The following is a 17997-nucleotide window of genomic DNA, read 5'->3' as shown; positions in this document are numbered from 1 at the left end:
TCTTTCGAACTATAATTCATAGAGACTGGACGAGTCTCTGTCCAAAGCAAAAGGTCTGTGTGTGTTGCCAAAGGCTGGCAGGGACAGAATTGCTCCAAATGACAGGGATGGATAATTTTAAAGAGTCCGTGTGGTTGTATGAACGCTGTGTGAAGAGTCAGTGTGAGAAACTAGCCATGCGGAGGTAATGCGCAGCAGGCACCAACAAGTGAAGGAAGGAGATTGTATTAAATGTTGTAGGTAAGAAAAAAACATCTTGGGATGTTACATAACAGCTTTTACCTCCATAGAAGAGCCATTATTATAATACTCGTCTCCAGAATATTAATCAAGCCAAAAGTAAAATGTATAGTCCAAAAGTGTGGGGTCAATAAGTTCTTTCTTTCTGAAAACTGCTATTTTTATTCAGCAGAGACCCAGTAAACTATCCAAAACTAACAGACATTTATAATGTTACATAAGAAGTGTATTTAAAATAAAAACATTTCATTATTGTAAATGGGGAATAATCAGTATAATATAGTGATTTCATATGACACCGAAGTTATTGCAGCAGAACTTTCTGCTATGCCATTATAAATATATTGCTTTAGTTGTTTTACAATATATATCTGATTTTAAATAATAATAACATTTCACATTATTTCACATTTTTCACTTTTCAAAAATAAATCCACAAACTTTAGAAAAATCAGTATATTCTATATAATCTTATTATTCTTATTTTCAAACATTCCAGTAAAGAATGACAAAAACCAGTTTACAAGCATCCCGAATGATCAAAGATCACTTATTTTCTTGCATTCATTTACTTTTGAAAGACATTACAATGTTTTTAAAATATATTTTGTTTACAAATCATCTTCCAAATTTGATGTTATCAATATCAATATATTATATTTTGCATTGCACAAGACGAACCTTTACAAATTGCACCCAGAAATTTTCAGAAAGCTCTGATATCTTAAAAAAGATATTGTAAGTACATATATATATATATATATATATATATATATATATATATATATATATAATATATATATATATATATATATATATAATATATATATATATATATATATATATATATACACATACATACATACATACATACATACATACATACATACATACATACATACATATATATATATATATATATATATATATATATATATATATATTGCATATGCTTGTTAACTAACGCTAACTTTTAATCAGTCAATCACATGGCAGCAACTCATGCATAGGCATGTACACATGGTCAAGACGATCTGCTGCAGATCAATTCGAGCATCAGAATGGGGAAGAAAGGTGATTTAAGTGACTTTGAACGTGGAATGGTTGTTGGTGCCAGACGGGCTGGTCTGAGTATTTCAGAAACTGCTGATCTACTGGGATTTTCACACACAACCATCTCTAGGGTTAACGGAGAATGGTCCGAAAGAGAGAAAATATCCAGTGAGCCGCAGTTCTGTGGGTGCAAATGCTTTGTTGATGCCAGAGATCAGAGGAGAATGGCCAGGCTGGTTCGAGCTAATATAAAGGCAACAGTAAGTCAAATAACCACTTGTTACAACCGAGGTATGTGAATGTACAACCACGTCTAACCTTGAGGCAGATGGGTTACAGCAGCAGAAGACCAGACCGGGTGCCACTCCTGTCAGCTAAGAACAAAAAACTGAGGCTACAATTTGCACAGGCTCACCAAAATTGGACAATAGAAGATTGAAAAAACGTTGCCTGGTCTGATGAATCTCGATTTCTGCTGTGATATTCAGATGGTAGGGTCAGAATTTGGTGTCAACAACATGAAAGCATGGATCCATCCTGCCTTGAATCAATGGTTCAGGCTGGTGGTGGTGGTGTAATAGTGTGGGGGATATTTTATTGGCACACTTTGGGCTCATTAGTACCAACTGAGCATCATGTCAACGCCACAGCCTATCTGAGGATTGTTGCTGACCATGTCCATCCCTCTATGACCACAGTGTACCCATCTTCTGGTGGCTACTTCCAGCAGGATAACGCGCCTTGTTATGAAATGCGAATCATCTCAGACTGGTTTCTTGAACATGACAATGAGTTCACTGTACTCAAATGGCCTCCACAGTCACCAGAACTCAATCCAATAGAGCATTGGGATGTGGTAGAACGAGAGATTCGCATCATGGATGTGCAACTGCGTGATGCTATAATGTCAATATGGACCAGAATCTCTGAGGAATAGTTTTAGTATCTTTTGCTAAATCTCTGCCATAAATGATTAATGCAGTTCTGAAGGCAAAAGGAGGTTCAACGCGGTACTAGTAAGGTGTACCTAATAAAGTGGCCGGTGAGGGTATATATTAGGGCTGGGCAATAAGCAATATGTCCACAATGTCTAGCGTGCGTGGTGACGCAGATTCTGACATTGAATTATCGGTCGATAATCGAGGAAAATTGGGGAAAAAAAAAATATGATAAATTTATCAAGTATATGTACTATATGCTATTTAGATGATATTCAATTATTATTTCTTTTATTCTTAATAATTATTTTAAATTGCCTAGTAAAAACACTACACTTACCATTCTTAAAAATGAAATAATCACATCTACTTCAAGTATAAAATATAAGCAATTAAATAAAAGTAAAAAATAAACTATATATATATATATATATATATTTCATAAATTGCAAGTGCTTATTTTATCAATGTAATCTGAAACATTACGAAAACCTCATTTGACAGCCCACCCATACTGTACACCCTTCCCTAAAAGAAATCAGGAAAGTGGTCTAAAGCAGACAAAGAGATGGATTGGTTTACTCATGACCCTTTTCCCCCAACTACTAATGCATTTTATGCTACATTCATAATCGACACCTCAAATCACATGGCTTCTTGAGTAAAGGAATATTTGACAGTCCAGTTTCTTAATAAACATTAGAAAGTTCCTGGAAATCCCTCAAGAGGTTGAAGAGGTTTGACTCACAGAGCAGATGGCATCCATTAAGGTGCTGCTTCCCAGTCTGGAAGTCTTTGATTTGGAGCAGGGATTATATACGCCGCCTGCTCACACACACATACACTCTCACTCCAACGCATTGTACTAACACACACACAAATGCTCACGTGGGGAGTAATTGGAGCTGGTGCTGAGGAGGGGATGTGGGTGTACAGGAATGCTGGTTTATTTGTCTAACCTCTGGATCTCAGTGCTTTACCACAGTCACAGCCAGAGTCCGTGCGTGGGACAGTGGGAATTCTTTAGATCCCATGTTCCACCATAGCGTTCAAAGCATCATACCTCCTTCCTCTCGGAATATTTTGTCAAGAGAGCCATCAGATGCTAAAGGAATTTGCTCAAGCATTTATGTGCACGCTGTTATCATTTAAAACCTTGAGACATTTTAAAGAGTGTATCTATATACAGTCGAAGTCAATCTATATACAATCTATATACAGTCGAAGTATCTATATACAGTACTGTATCTATATACAGTCGAAGTCAAAATTATTACAATTCTTTTCATATATATCCCTTATAATTTTCAACAGAGCAAGGAATTTTTAACAGTATTGGCTATGATATTTTTTCTTCTGGAAAAAGCCTTATTTGATTTATTTCGGCTAGAATAAAAGCAGTTTTTAATAGTTTTAAAACTATTTTAAGGTCAATATTATAAGCAATATCTTTTTGATTGACTACAAAACAAGCCATGATTATACAATGATTTGCCTAATTAATACGGTAATATGGTAATGTGGTATACCACGAGATCTTAAAATAGCAACGGTATCAGTTTCAGATCAATACCGCTATACCGTCATAAAAAAACAATGCACTTACATAGGAGACAAGGATTAAATATTAAATATAATGTATTTAATGCCTAAAAATGCGTATGCGTGGTTGTCATCAGGCGACAGCGTTAGGGGGAAAAAGGTGGGGAAAGATGGCGAGTCCTGCACGAAGTGACTAGAGATGCAATGATTAAATGATTTCACTATTAACGCGCTTCATCAAGGTTAATTAATCGTAAAGGCTCCTCAACACCACGTTTCTGCATGAAACTGCTGCAACTAAACAAAGTTATACCAACTAGGGTTGCACAGTTTCCCGGTACTATGTTAGTATCGTGCTCCAAAATACTGGCGGTGCCACTGTAGTTTGTTAACGGTAGTATCGTCATTAACGGTATGTCTACAATACATAATGTTGCATGTGGAAAAGTCACTAAATGCTCACACGTTTGTGCAACAAGAAACCTTTTTATTTTAGTAGTCTATGGAGCCTTCTAAGGGTGCAAAACTGTGTAGAATTCACGCCTTTTATGGTAGCCTATTGCATATTTTCTGATGTTTCAGTTCGAACGCACATCTGAATCAGTTAATTTCTGTTCCTGTCAATATGATTTAGTAGCTACAACAACCGTGACAATCGCTTAAAAAAGAACAACTCACAAAGTGACATTTTGAATACCTGATAAAACTAAAAAAAAAAAAAAAAAAAAAACAGATGGAAAAACCCAAAAGGGCTACATGAAACAATTTTTGACCACTTAAAACAGCCTAATTTTGTTAAAAAATACTATTTTTGTAACGAATTTCATTCGGTATAATTTGTATCTTTATTCTAATGTATTTTTGTGGTCAGTATTTCTAACAATTGTCTTACTTCATAGATTTGAGTTATGAATTACAGTCTCGCAATACTACTTGGTATCATGATACTTCAGCTGGTATAGTATCGTAATGTCAATTAATGTTATCGTGGCAACCCTAATGCCAACTGTGTGTTAGCTTAAAGATCCAAAGCACACTGGATTAACTATGGCTGAGGCTGTCAACTGACACCTATTTCACACGCACGTAAAGGGCCATTCACATTTCGTGTCTTTTGCGAGCGCAAAGTTCGTTATTTCCAATAGAGGCACGTGGCTTGCGCAAACATATTGAGAGCGACGCACATGTCACATGACAGGAACAGAGCGCACAGTTTCATACTTTGTATATTTCTACTCTGTTCCAAAAAGAAAATGAAAATACCAAACAATTTCGTAATATAGTTGATCAAAAGACAGAGGACTACAGTATCTCTAGCAGAAAATATCCAAAGATGCCGTTTTATATTGTAAAGAAATCAGTGTTTATGAAACAAATGAAGAGAGCAGAAGTCAATGATTCATTGGAATTATATAACCTGACGTGTTTACTGCTCCAAAATATCAGAAATCTTTAAAGAAATACAATATTTTGTTTTCAATGGGGAAAAATATACAATACAGTGATACTGTGAAACCGTGATATATTTATCCAAGGTTATCATACCGTCCGAATCTTATACCGGCCCATGCCTAGCTGTATTATTTTGTATTACTGTATTATTATTATTTTTACTATTATTATTATTGTATTATAATTGTATTATTATTGCAGTATTATTTAGTTACTGAGCAGCAATAAATAACACTTTAGGTTTTAATGTAGTTTTCTAAACTAGTAGTGTTTTGAAATTGATGTATAATAATCGTGAAACCGTGATCCTTCCACAGACTATAATCATCCAACCAAAATCTATAATCGTTGCATCCCGACAAGTGACCTTGTCTCGAAAACACAACTTCTGCAGTTTGGCAGTATTTTGCAGTAATTTGCAAATTGTACAACAGAAAGGTGACCACGAGAGATGGAAATACCTCAGACCTAGGGTCACATATATAGTATTCAGTTTATGAACGGTTTAGGCAAAAGCCAAGCATTTTGGCCTTACATAATAATTTTTTCAGAATATGAAGCAATATTATCTTATATTGATGACGTCTAACAAGCATGGCGATGTCAGTTATGAAATTTAATTATTGAGTGATAATCACATTATTGGAGAAAATTAATGTACGCTATGTAGATTGTATTTCACTAGCTTTTAAATTGCCTAGTAATAACACTGCACGTACATTTAGATTTTTCAAATTTATTTCCTAAAAATAAAGTAACTAAATAAATCTAAGTATATATATATATATATATATATATATATATATATATATATATATATATATATATATATATATATATATATATATATATATATATATATATAATTTTTTATTTTTTATTATTATTATAGATGTTTTAAGGGTGTTAAACCCCTCACCAAAATTTTTTTTCAGATAGTCATTAAAATTTTCACACTTTTACTCTCGTTTAAACACTTGCGTAAGAAAACTAACATATAGTACAGCACTTCAGAGTCACACGGCTAGCCATCGAAAATTTATGCAAATTTGGCAAGCTGAACGAATTCTGGCACAGAGGAGATTGATTGACAATGGTCTAAAGCCAATCAGGACACAGAACACAATGCGCTAATCAGGACACAGAACACAATGCGCTAATCAGGACACACAACACAATGCATGGTAATACCGTATACCGAGGTAAAATAGGGAGGAGGTTTGACGGTATCAAAATTTTGATATGTATATATATATATATATATATATATATATATATATATATATATATATATATATATATATATGTGTGTGTGCGTGTGTGCGTGTGCGCGTGCGTGTGTGCGCGTGTGTGTGTGTGTGAACTTATATCTGACAGTTCTATACTACATAAACATCCTGAAACAATGCATCACATTTCTGCATAACATTAAGAAGCATAAATGTCTCCAACATGTTTAATAAAAATAGCAAATGTTCTTCAAATCAGCATATTATAATAATTTCTGAAGAATCACCTGACACTGAAGACTGGAGCAAATAAAACGAACTGCATGATTTGTAAAAGCTATTTCCACTTGTCATAATCTTTCACAGAATTGTGTGCAATATTGCAGTCTGATAATAATAATATTATAGTAACATTATTATAATAATGATTATTATCATTTAAAAACTGCAATGTGACAGTATGTCAGTCACTTTGCAAAAAATACATACACATATACACATACATATATACATTATTTATGTCAAACTTAATATAACCAGTATATCCTCATGTTTTTTAGCCTCAATGTTATAAATTGCTTGCTGTATTTTTCATTTTAAACCATCTGCTAAATGAAAAGTCTTTGTCAATGCAAATATCAAAACTGCACAATCTCATTTATTACTTGTATTTTGAATTATGCATTTTTATCCAATAAATGCAGCATTTACAGTATATAAATGACTGAAGCATATAAACTAGTCAACTACGCTAATAACTAGCCAAGCATCACCTGTTCTTGAATAATCAATTCATAAACAGTATGTGGAAATTTCACCTCTTCTTTAAACCAAAGACAATGAGGCATTATTTTAAAGAGCCCATATTATACATGAAATAGGGTCATATTTAGGTTGTAAGGGTCTCCAACAACAGTCTAATATGCATGCAAGGTCATAAAACACTTTGATGGTCTTATAATCTGCATTTATTTTTACCTAATTATCCCAACGACTCCCATATGAATCGTTCAGCGATTCATTTGTTCCCAACCCCCTCCTCAGCGCGAAGCTAATCTGCGCTGATTGGACCGATGACAGCCTGCTGCGATTGGTCGACAGTGACAGGCTTCAGCACGAGACAGAGTGAAATGCCCAGCTGGTAATCAACTATATAAAAGTAGTCACAGTGCACACGCGCTTCATAGTGTAAGGCTTTTTTCACACACACACACAACCCTCCTCAGAAGAACTGGGGAGATCGATGCGAGTCTCTCTCTCTCCCTCTCTCTCTCTCTCTCTCACACACACAACGCTCCTCAGAAGAACTAGGGAAAGCGACGCGAGTCTCTCTCTCTCTCTCTCTCTCTCTCTCTCTCTCACTCTTTCTCACACACACACACACACACACAACGCTCCTCAGAAGAACTAGGGAACGTGACACGAGTCTCCTGTCTCCTAGCTTACGATCGATCGCCATAGCAACGACAAACGGCAGTGGAACGCGAGCTCACAAAAGCCTTTAACGTTAAATCCGTAAACAAAGCGGCACGCGTCGCGTTTTCAACGTGGCTTACATGTGATAAGAGAATATAAAGAGTAACCGCGTGTACTGTACCAGGTTAACAACTCATCTTTGGGTAGAGACTGTCAATATTATCCATCTGAGCACCGCGTGACTTCATTCGACCAGCGGCGTCTGTGTGTGTGTGTGTCTAGTGTTTTTTCTGTGTTAGTGGGCGGGGCCGCAGGTTTCAAATCTCCCTGGTTTGCACGCGTAACTACTGGCGAGGCTTGTGTTTTGTGGCTGCGTCATCGCGAAACACCTAATGACTCGTTATCAAGACGACTCGTTTGAAGCACTATGAGTCGACTCTTTTATAGATGAATCAATAGTTTTAAACACTGTACACTTACAGATTTAAGCCTTAGCTGGATATTTCACTTCACTTAGAGCTGTGTTACACACTACATGGAAGGACATTTTCAAAAACCCATAATATGGGCTCTTTAAGCATTACCTCAATAAAAAGCATGAGGAATCTACCATGAAGAAGTGCTGTGCATGATTCAACCTTAAGCACCCATGTAGTGACAGCCCAAAAAAAAAGGAGTAAAAAAATTACCACTCTAAGCCCTAAAGAGGAACATGCGTGCACAGGATATGAGGCATTAGCCCTGAAAAATCATGGTGAATCATGGAAAATCAATGGCTGCTGGGCACTGGATAGCTGGCAAAACATCCCTCTGTCAATGTCAGTCAATGTGGAGTAAACTACAATCTGCATAACCCCAATAAATCGTCCTAATAGTGTAAATCCTGACCATTAAGATGCTCATTATAAGCTCAGCACCACCAAACAATCAAATACTCAAACACTCAGAGCTAGAACACAGTCAAAGCCTCAATGTGACAACACATAGACTATAGAAATTACACAGAATTCCCCAGTTAGCTTATACTTGAGGTTGTACTGATATCTTACAAAACAATTATTAATTAAGAAATTAATAAATGAAATAAAAATGAAAAATAAATCTTGTGTTGCACCAGAATAATGTTAGAAGGCAGAAGGAATTAGTAAAGACGACTAAATTTTAGTGTATTCTTTCTTGTACAGTGGGATAAATGTGCTTAAAGGAATAGTTCGCCCAAAACTGCAAGTCTTGTCATCATTAATCATCTTTAGCTTGTCACAAACCTGTTTGAGTTTTAAAACAAAAAAGTAGATACTTTGAAAAATGTTGGAAACCGGTAACCATTGACTTCCATAGTAACCATTAGGCATGGGATGATAACCATTTTCAAGGTATACCGCGGTTTGGAAAAGTCAAGGTTTTAAAACCGCCAAAATTTTCTGTAATACCGTTCCTAAGGTATGTGTAAACATTTTATTTACATTTTTTGGTTGTTTTTTAGGACAACAGTATCTCCAGCAGAAAAGCTATCCAAAGATGTCGTTTTTGAAAGAAATCTGTGTTTTGGAAACTAATGAAGACAGCAGAAGTCAACGATTCATTTTCATTAGTTAACCTGACATGTTTAATGCTCCAAAATATTTTAAATCTTTCAAAAAAATTGAATATTTTGTGTTCAAAGGGGAAAAAGTTTTTATTTTTTACCCAGACATTTAAAAAGAATATATTTTAGAGCAGTAATCACGACACCGTGAAACCGTGATATTTTTATCCAAGGTTATCATACCATCAGCATCTTATACCGGCCCATGCCTAGTAACCATTGACTTTTCCTAGGGAAATCAGTTGGTTACAGGTTTCTGTCAGTCTTCAAAATATCTCCTGTGTCCAACAGTAAAAAAAAAAAGAATCTCATAAATGTTTAAAACATTTACTTTTTATTATTTTAATTGATTAAATTTACATTTTGGGGTGAACTATAACGTTACTTTTAAATATAAGTCACATACTTCAGTGGTGCTTTCTGTAATATTTGCAGATTAAACACTGAAGTCACTTTAATTGTCATGACATTGAAGAACAGCTGAGACAAAAATGATTTAATAGGTTGTATTATAATAATAAATAAATCATATCATCATATCTCTTTCAAGCAAAAAAACAATGTAGAAAATCATGAGTTTTTTTTTTTATCAAGAACGCATTTACAAACTAACAGTTTAACCACGAATAACAACGAACAAATAACGCACGACTCCCACAAAAAGCTTATTCAAAATGCACTAGTAAATAATAACCAAAAATATAAATAATAGAGCAAAATTGTTCATATCAATTACATAAATTATGAATATTCACTGTATGATGTGTTCGTCCAGTTCTTAGACTACTTCATGCACTGACATAATTAACCAAATCATATCACTTGAATCAATCACGAAAATGAAGATCTTAAACAACAGAACTGTATATAAACGAAGACTTTTCCATGGAAACGTACAATAATCAACATAACACCATATTCATTTGAAAATCTGAAGTGGAAACCAAAGATTTAAGCCTACCGAAAGCGGGGCGAATCTTTGATGCAGTCTTCAAAATCCACCGTCATCCTGGACGATTTATTTCCAACGCTTAAATCTGAAATTTCATCGCCGGCAGTGTAAATAAGAGTGTAAATGTGAGATATCACGCCAACAACAGTGTCCTCTTCACTCCACAGGCAGAGAGTGAATAAAGTGAGCTCAAACACACGCTCCTAATGCTGGAGTTAGGGACCGTCAACACCTTCTCTACTGTGAAGAAAAACGCACACAACCGCGAACGTCTAGCCTACTTGTTATCCGTGTACACATGAAGCCCAGCTGTCAATTAATGTATTTGTTATTGTATTTTTATTCTTTCATTATTTGTTTATTGTATGATGGATGTTTTGTTTTTGAATTTATATACCTATATTTAATTAAAAATATTTACCTGTTGTGCTGTGCAAGTGGTTGTAAGGTGACCAGAAATTAATATCCTGGAAGGTATATACTGTAAAGGGTAGTTGAAGAGCATCGTGGTATGGATGTTGGAGTGAACGTTGGCGTGAAAAAGATCATTTGCTTAGCAAGTTGTTGAATAGAGAACTGAAGAGACCTTACAACGTCTATGATCCTGTGAGGATAGCGAATATCACCAGACTGTTTGTTGCACTGTGTTTACTAAATAAAGCATTAGCCAATAAGGCAGAGAGCCGCCATTTTAGTACAGAGTAGCGCTCCTTTGAAATTAATGTGGGATTAAGGTGCAGTGGAGGACTGTGGCCATCTGGAGCAAGAGATATACACACATATATATACATTTATCTATGAAACATTTGATTTTTGGACACGGATATTTAGCTTTAAGCATATTTATTTAATCCTGGTTTTAAAATATAACACTTGATAATAGTAGAGGATTTTATCTAACCATAAATATTCCATGTATTAACCATAATCATCTCAAAAACATTTACGTCTATAGATTCTTATACTTGTATTATTCATTCATTCATTTTCTTTTCGGCTTATATATATATATATATATATATATATATATATATATATATATATATATATGATTGTTAACATGCATGTGAGATAAGTAAAGAGTAAGAAAATAAAAACACATATTTTAGCATTAAATGAATTAATAAATAGCATCTTTACCAAACATTCTGCTGGATTAAAAACACAACAGGCATGCAATATAACAACATAATCTTCATTGTGTAATTTGTTGGCATGAGAAAAAAAAAATCGATATTTTGAGATGATCCCTAAATATATCTGGACGCAACACACCCCCTTGTCAATCTTCAATTTGCATAAAAATGAAAAGCTGCAGTAGTCATTTGTAAAAGGTTATTCTGTAAATGTTACATAACGAATATTATATGTCTTCCATTTTGTTTTTTGTATAAAGTATATGTTAGAATTGTATTTAAAGTCTATAAATGTGCAAAAACCCTATTAAAACTGATAATCCAAGAAACCACGAAGGACCATAGAGCGCCATACAGCAAAAAAACGACCCTTGAAATCCGACGTCGTAGCTCTGTGAAGCTACACATCCAGTAATTCATCTTTTTTATGAATGTTTAGACTCTGAATTCCTCTTTCCGCTCTCTCAGGAAACCTCACTGCAGCATGGAAGAAATCTTTCAACATGTGTTTTAACTTTAGTGACAGCTTCTTTCTTTTCTGTCTTGTTTTAAACGTTTCAAATTCATATCCAGCACTGAAGAAGAAACAGTTCACTTAAAATGCCTGGATAACAGCTGGAAATCTTATTTGCTTCTGCTGTCAAGTATAGGAACTTATGAACAAAAGATATCATCTGAAATCTAATTATTATTGAAAGCTGACCTTAAATAACCCGAATTGAACATATTGCCAACTTTAGTAACAATAGCAGATCAAAGTATCAGAATATGCCAACCCAGCCCCTAATTCTACTCGTCACGGGCCCTATATTGGTATTACCAACCTACATCACACATGACGTCACACTGGTGCCCAGTTGTAAAAGCAAACATGTCATGTTGTGCAGTAGGATGCCAAATTTGAAGCTCAAAAAATAGAAAACTTAAATTTTACCGTACACCACACTGCTTTTAATGCCAACCACAGACGTCCTTGGCTAAAAGGCAGCTGAATGGAGTGAGGACCTAATTATAAATGCTGGACTCTGCAGTTCTCATTTCATATCAGATAAGGTCACGCTATGTTGAATCATACACATTACTCGTTTTTGATTGCAGCAATGATTTCAGCAAAAACAGTTAAATATAGTGAATTAAACTGCAGACACTGAATGCTGAGAATGAAATGTAAAAGTGTAAGTTTATATACACTGCTGTACAAATGCAGTTCTCTGTCAGAATTCAGTTGTTTTGCTTGTTGATGATTACCCAGGCCCTGTATAGCTCACTCTTCTTTCCTTGTCTTTGGCTAAGTAGAACCTCTGTTTTTAGCACTACAAAGTTTTGAATCTGGTCATCCTGGAGCATTATTTCTTGCACATGAAAACAAAACTGTATGCATCCAAAGACTTTAGGCCTTTAACTTCTCTCTTGTAAAATCACTTGGAGTTTTAATGAGATTGATGAGTTGTATATTTCAGGCTGGATGCTTGGCCATTTCATCTTATCCAATATCTATTGGGAGGGTGCTATCGCAAATGAACCCGTCAGACAAACACCGCTCACTTTAACATTAATTTAGTCAAATAACTGTGCTTATCACTGGGTGACAAGCTGTTATAATACGCTGAAAGCATTAAGTAAATAATATATATAATATGTTATCAATATAACTTATTTCTAAGGCTAGAACAAACTCTGTACAGCATCGGATGTCATTCGCTCACTGTAAATGCTAGCGCTCCCGTTTTTGCATGCACATCCTGAATGTTTACAAACTGGTAATTCATCTATTGAGTGCGTCTGTGACTACATGTGCAAGTAAAAAAAAACAACAACAAAAATTACATACTGTAACTTTAAGGTACTAATACGAACGTGAAGGCTACATTTTGAAAAGGTACCACCCCATGACAGCTATTGTATCTCTATTTCTAAAAGTGTATTACCCAGAAACATTGCACTAACTCACAAAAACTTCTACATTTTTACAGGAAATGCTTGCATTATGTTGTTTATCTACTTTTGCATCATAATAATTTTCTTGCAAACACAAAGTTTGGCAGGGCAATGCAAAAGTTGCAAAAGAATTGTGATTTACAGCTATGGAGAACATTTTAAATCAGTTTAAATCATTTTTCAGTTTCTTTGGATTTACAAAATTAGGTCTGTGTGTGAGTAAAACAGTTATATTTTCCTTTTACTCTGTATAGGTCTGATAACTCGTCTTCAAAATTTCATTCATTCATTCATTCTTTTTCTTTTCGGCTTAGTCCCTTTATTAATCTGGAGTCACCACAGTGGAATGAACCGCCAATTTATTTTATGTTTTACGCACCAGATGCCCTTCCAGCTGCAACCCATCACTGGGAAACATCAATATACACTCATGCAATTTGGTTAACCCAATTCACCTATAGCGCATGTGTTTGGACTTGTGGGGAAAACCGGAGCACCCAGAGGAAACCCATGCGAACATGGGGAGAACATGCAAACTCTATGCAGAAATGCCAACTGACCCAATCGAGGCTCGAACCAGGGACCTTCTTGCTGTGAGGCGATTGTGCTACCCACTGCGCCACCGTGACACTCATCAAAATTTCAATACATGTCAAACGGTCTCTTAATTTTTTCCATAGCTGTGTATTATTCCTCTCTTCTTTTTTGTCTTTACTTTTTGGCCTCACAGAAATACAGTGTACACTAAATGATTTGTCAATATCTAAAAATGTTCCTATATCTGACATATACAGTAAACTATCATTGTTTATGATAGTTTGATTGTGTTCATCCTTAAAGTTTCAACCACTGCATGTACCAGAAAATTCCTAAATAAATAATTGAATGTCAAAAAATAAAATATACTACTGGAAAATATTGCTCTTTTTGCATTAGGCTGCTGAATCAGAGTTAACAAATATGTTTCTTAAAGATATAGAATAGTCCCCTTGAGCAAATGTAAAGGAAATATAAGTCTCGGTGGAACTATAAACATTAGCAAGAGACATATTTTATCACAAGTTCAAACTGGTCTATGAATGAAGAAAAGGGAATTACGTGTTTCATTGATCATAAAAGAGCTGATGTTCAGAACAGGATATGCATCATTAATATTACATTAATATTAATTCAATGGTTTTGATGGATGCTTTTATCTTTGACAAAATTAAATGTGTAGATTGCATTTTATCACTTCATGCACTCGCTGGGATTCAAACCCACAACCTTAAAGGAATAGCTCATCTAAAAATAAAAATTCACCCAAAATCTACTCACCTTCTAGCCATCCTCAATGTATATGACCACCAACCTGACTTCACCAAGACGTGTCCTGGATTAACATCTGTGTAGATCCTGGAACAACATTCCAATCAGCCAATCAGAATTAAGCGATTCGTTTACAGTTTATGTTAAGTTTAGGCTCACGGTTAGGTTTACGCACTTCTACATGATTGTTATCCAACTATTATTACCCTCCGATTTGGTGAATAGTGTACAGTTATGGTTGGGTTTAGGGGTAGGGAATAGGTATGGGTTACATTTTCCAACAAAAATGATGTTCCTGGATCAACATAGATGTTTATCCAGGATCTCACCATACTTGGCAAAATCATGATGAGCGTATATGACAGACGGACATAGTGGGAGTACTTTACAAATTTATCCTGGCTCTTCCATGCTGTATAATGGTGCTTGGTAGTCCATTTTTGAGCTTCCAAAATGTGCGTAAATCTGTCATAAGACACACATCAGAGTACTTTACACTACAGCACCACTATAGTCCCCTCATAGATTGAGATCTGAGTTGCAGGTCTCACACACAGAGAAACCTGATACTAAGTTGGATTTGCATTCTGGCACAGGCTGTGATAAGTACAATGATGCAAACATCTATAGAGCATTCTTTCCCGAAACAATCCTGCTTATTTCAAGTGTCATCAGACAGAAATGAGTTGTCTACCTGTACTCGTGTACTATGTGTGTATTCTGATATAGTTATTTATACTCAAGTTTCCAGGACTGATAAAATAGATGTGTTCTTTTATATTTAAATTCAACTCAGATTGATATTCCAGACTAATTTGCATAATGAGGTCACATTTGGCTGCTCATGAACAACATCTACTTTGAGCGTCAATCAGTTGTAGTTGAGACTGGAAGAGTTTGGTTTGGGTTATCGATATGATATGTTTGTATGATGATGATGACTGAAAACCAGCAGTATCCTTATTGTTCACATGTTTGTGCTTATACGTTCTAAAGAAGTTTCCAATAGAGAGGAAATTCCTGGTTTCCAGACACTTTCTGAGAAAAATAACAAAATCTGGGCCATCTGACCAATCAGGGGTGCACTTCCGAAAATCATCATTAGCCAATTGAGTTGCAAGTTACTTCATTACAAACATAATTCGTTGATTTGGCATTTCCCAAATCCATCGTTCCAATGAACATTCGCAAACTGCGTCGCAAACTTGTATGCTTGTAACTACTCCTTTAGAGCTGTAGTTAGAAACATACTGTTTCTGGCTGTGTTCTATTCCTAGTTATGCCCCCTAAACCCTATTCATTTAGAACATTCCAACATTTAAACTTGGAATAGTTAAACAAAATATTAACGTCATCTCTCTTAGGTGTAATTTACTTTCAAAGTATTTTTTACAGTTCAGTCTGAGCGATCTTCATATTGACAATTGCGCTCTCTTCGTAGTGCACTTTGAAGTCATTTATGCCACTTTGAATGCAGCCGTGGCTCATGATGAATGGGCTTAGATTTTGGTCCACATTGACATAATAGCACCATGCAATTGCTGCAGATTTGTCAGCTGTACATTCATAATGCGAATCTCCCGTTCCACCACATTCCAAAGGTGCTCTATTGGATTGAGATCTGGTGATTGTGGAGGCCATTTGAGTACAGTGAACTCATTGTCATGTTCAAGAAACAGAGATGATTCGCGCTTTATGACATGGTGCATTCTCCTGCTGCAAGTAGCCATCAGTTGTTGTGTACTACAACAGTCTTCTGCTGCTGTAGCCCATCCGCCTCAAGGTTAGACATGGTTGTGCATTCAGAGATGCTCTTCTACATACCTCAGTTGTAACAAGTGGTTATTTGAGTTACTGTTGCCTTTCTATCAGCTCTGGCATCAACAAAGCATTTGCGCCCACAGAACTGCCGCTCACTGGATATTTGATATATTCTGACCATTCTCTGTAAACCCTGGAGATGGTTGTGCGTGAAAATCCCAGTAGATCAGCAGTTTCTGAAATACTCAGACCAGCCCGTCTCAACCATGCCACGTTCAAAGTCACTTAAATCACCTTTCTTCCCCATTCTGATGCTCGGTTTGAACTGTAGCAGATCGTCTTGATCATGTCTACATGTCTAAATGCATTGAGTTGCTGCCATGAGATTGGCTGATTAGAAATTTGCGTTAAAACCATTAACATGGTGATTTATATATGATTAGCATATACATGTCAGGAAAGTGGTTTTATGTTTTAGAATAGATGATGTAATATTCTCTATAATATTTGTAAAATAAACAAAGGCCCTGTATGTGCCGTTTACATGTGCTTCAATTAATATGGACAACGAGTGCATGTTTTTTCCAAAACTAATATTGGATTTTTTTTAAATGCGTGTGCGTATAAAACAATTTGCACATAAAAAATTATGTTTTTTTTCTCAAAAGAAGTTGTTACTCATCCCGTTTAGAGCGTCATTATGGATGTTTTATGTTATAGCTAACATGATTCAAATGATGGATCTGCGACAGAGCAACTAAAATTTTGAAAAACACTCATCACTACATCGTTCTTTTCCCAAATGATGCATCGTACTAAGATAGTTCAGCCACGAGTTATGTTGTTGTTTGGGAAACGCACCCCTGAGTACAGTAAACTTTAAGAACAGCGGTGTTTAGAGAGAACAAATTCGGTGTAAAAAATGCTGGATTCCACACAATTGATTTGTGTTGGGTCAACATAAAGGAATTAAGTTAACTTATTTGTTTTTTTACAAACTGAAGTGGATTGAGCATAAAACAATTAAGTTGCCCTCCCAGCCACTCACCCCCCAAAAAAAGAATTGTGTTGTTGCAGCTCATTTTAAATTGGTACACTGTAAAACCCAACAGTCAACTTTATCAAATGAAATGAGTGTAGATAACTCTAAATTTACTGAAAGTTAATTCTACTCATTTGAAAAGAGTTTTGAACTCAATGTTGAAGGTTATGAGATAATTAAATACCTCATTACTTCAACTTAAATTTCACTGTAGTATAGATTAGTTTTTAAACTCAAATGGATTGTAGCAGTTTCCTCAAACGGTTTACTCAAATAGATTAAGTTCGCAGTACTCATTAGGATTGGTTTTTGAACTTAAATGATTTGTTGCAATCGGTTTCCTCAAATGGTTTGAGTTATCTTTTTTTAGTGTAGTTTAAACAAACATCATTTTTTGAGTGTTCT

The 17997-nt window shown here is 35.3% G+C and overlaps 1 protein-coding gene across 3 annotated transcripts in view; it reads right to left on the bottom strand.

The window, feature by feature from the left end:
• acap3a (ArfGAP with coiled-coil, ankyrin repeat and PH domains 3a) overlaps positions 1-10566 on the bottom strand; it is a 159935-nt gene extending 149369 nt beyond the window's left edge. For 2 of the 3 annotated variants that reach the window (XM_056448885.1, XM_056448886.1), the window contains exon 1: positions 10417-10566. In XM_056448885.1, the coding sequence (XP_056304860.1) occupies positions 10417-10463 (47 nt within the window). In that variant the 5' untranslated portion in view covers positions 10464-10566. The remainder of the gene's footprint in view (positions 1-10416) is intronic. The other variant, XM_056448887.1, reaches the window with a different exon arrangement.
• Positions 10567-17997: the final 7431 nt, after the last annotated feature.

Source organism: Danio aesculapii, chromosome 23 (genome assembly GCF_903798145.1).
Source record: "Danio aesculapii chromosome 23, fDanAes4.1, whole genome shotgun sequence".
NCBI lineage: Eukaryota > Metazoa > Chordata > Actinopteri > Cypriniformes > Danionidae > Danio > Danio aesculapii.
The sequence above is the reverse complement of the archived record's forward strand: the minus strand, read 5'-3'. Positions and strand labels throughout refer to the sequence as shown.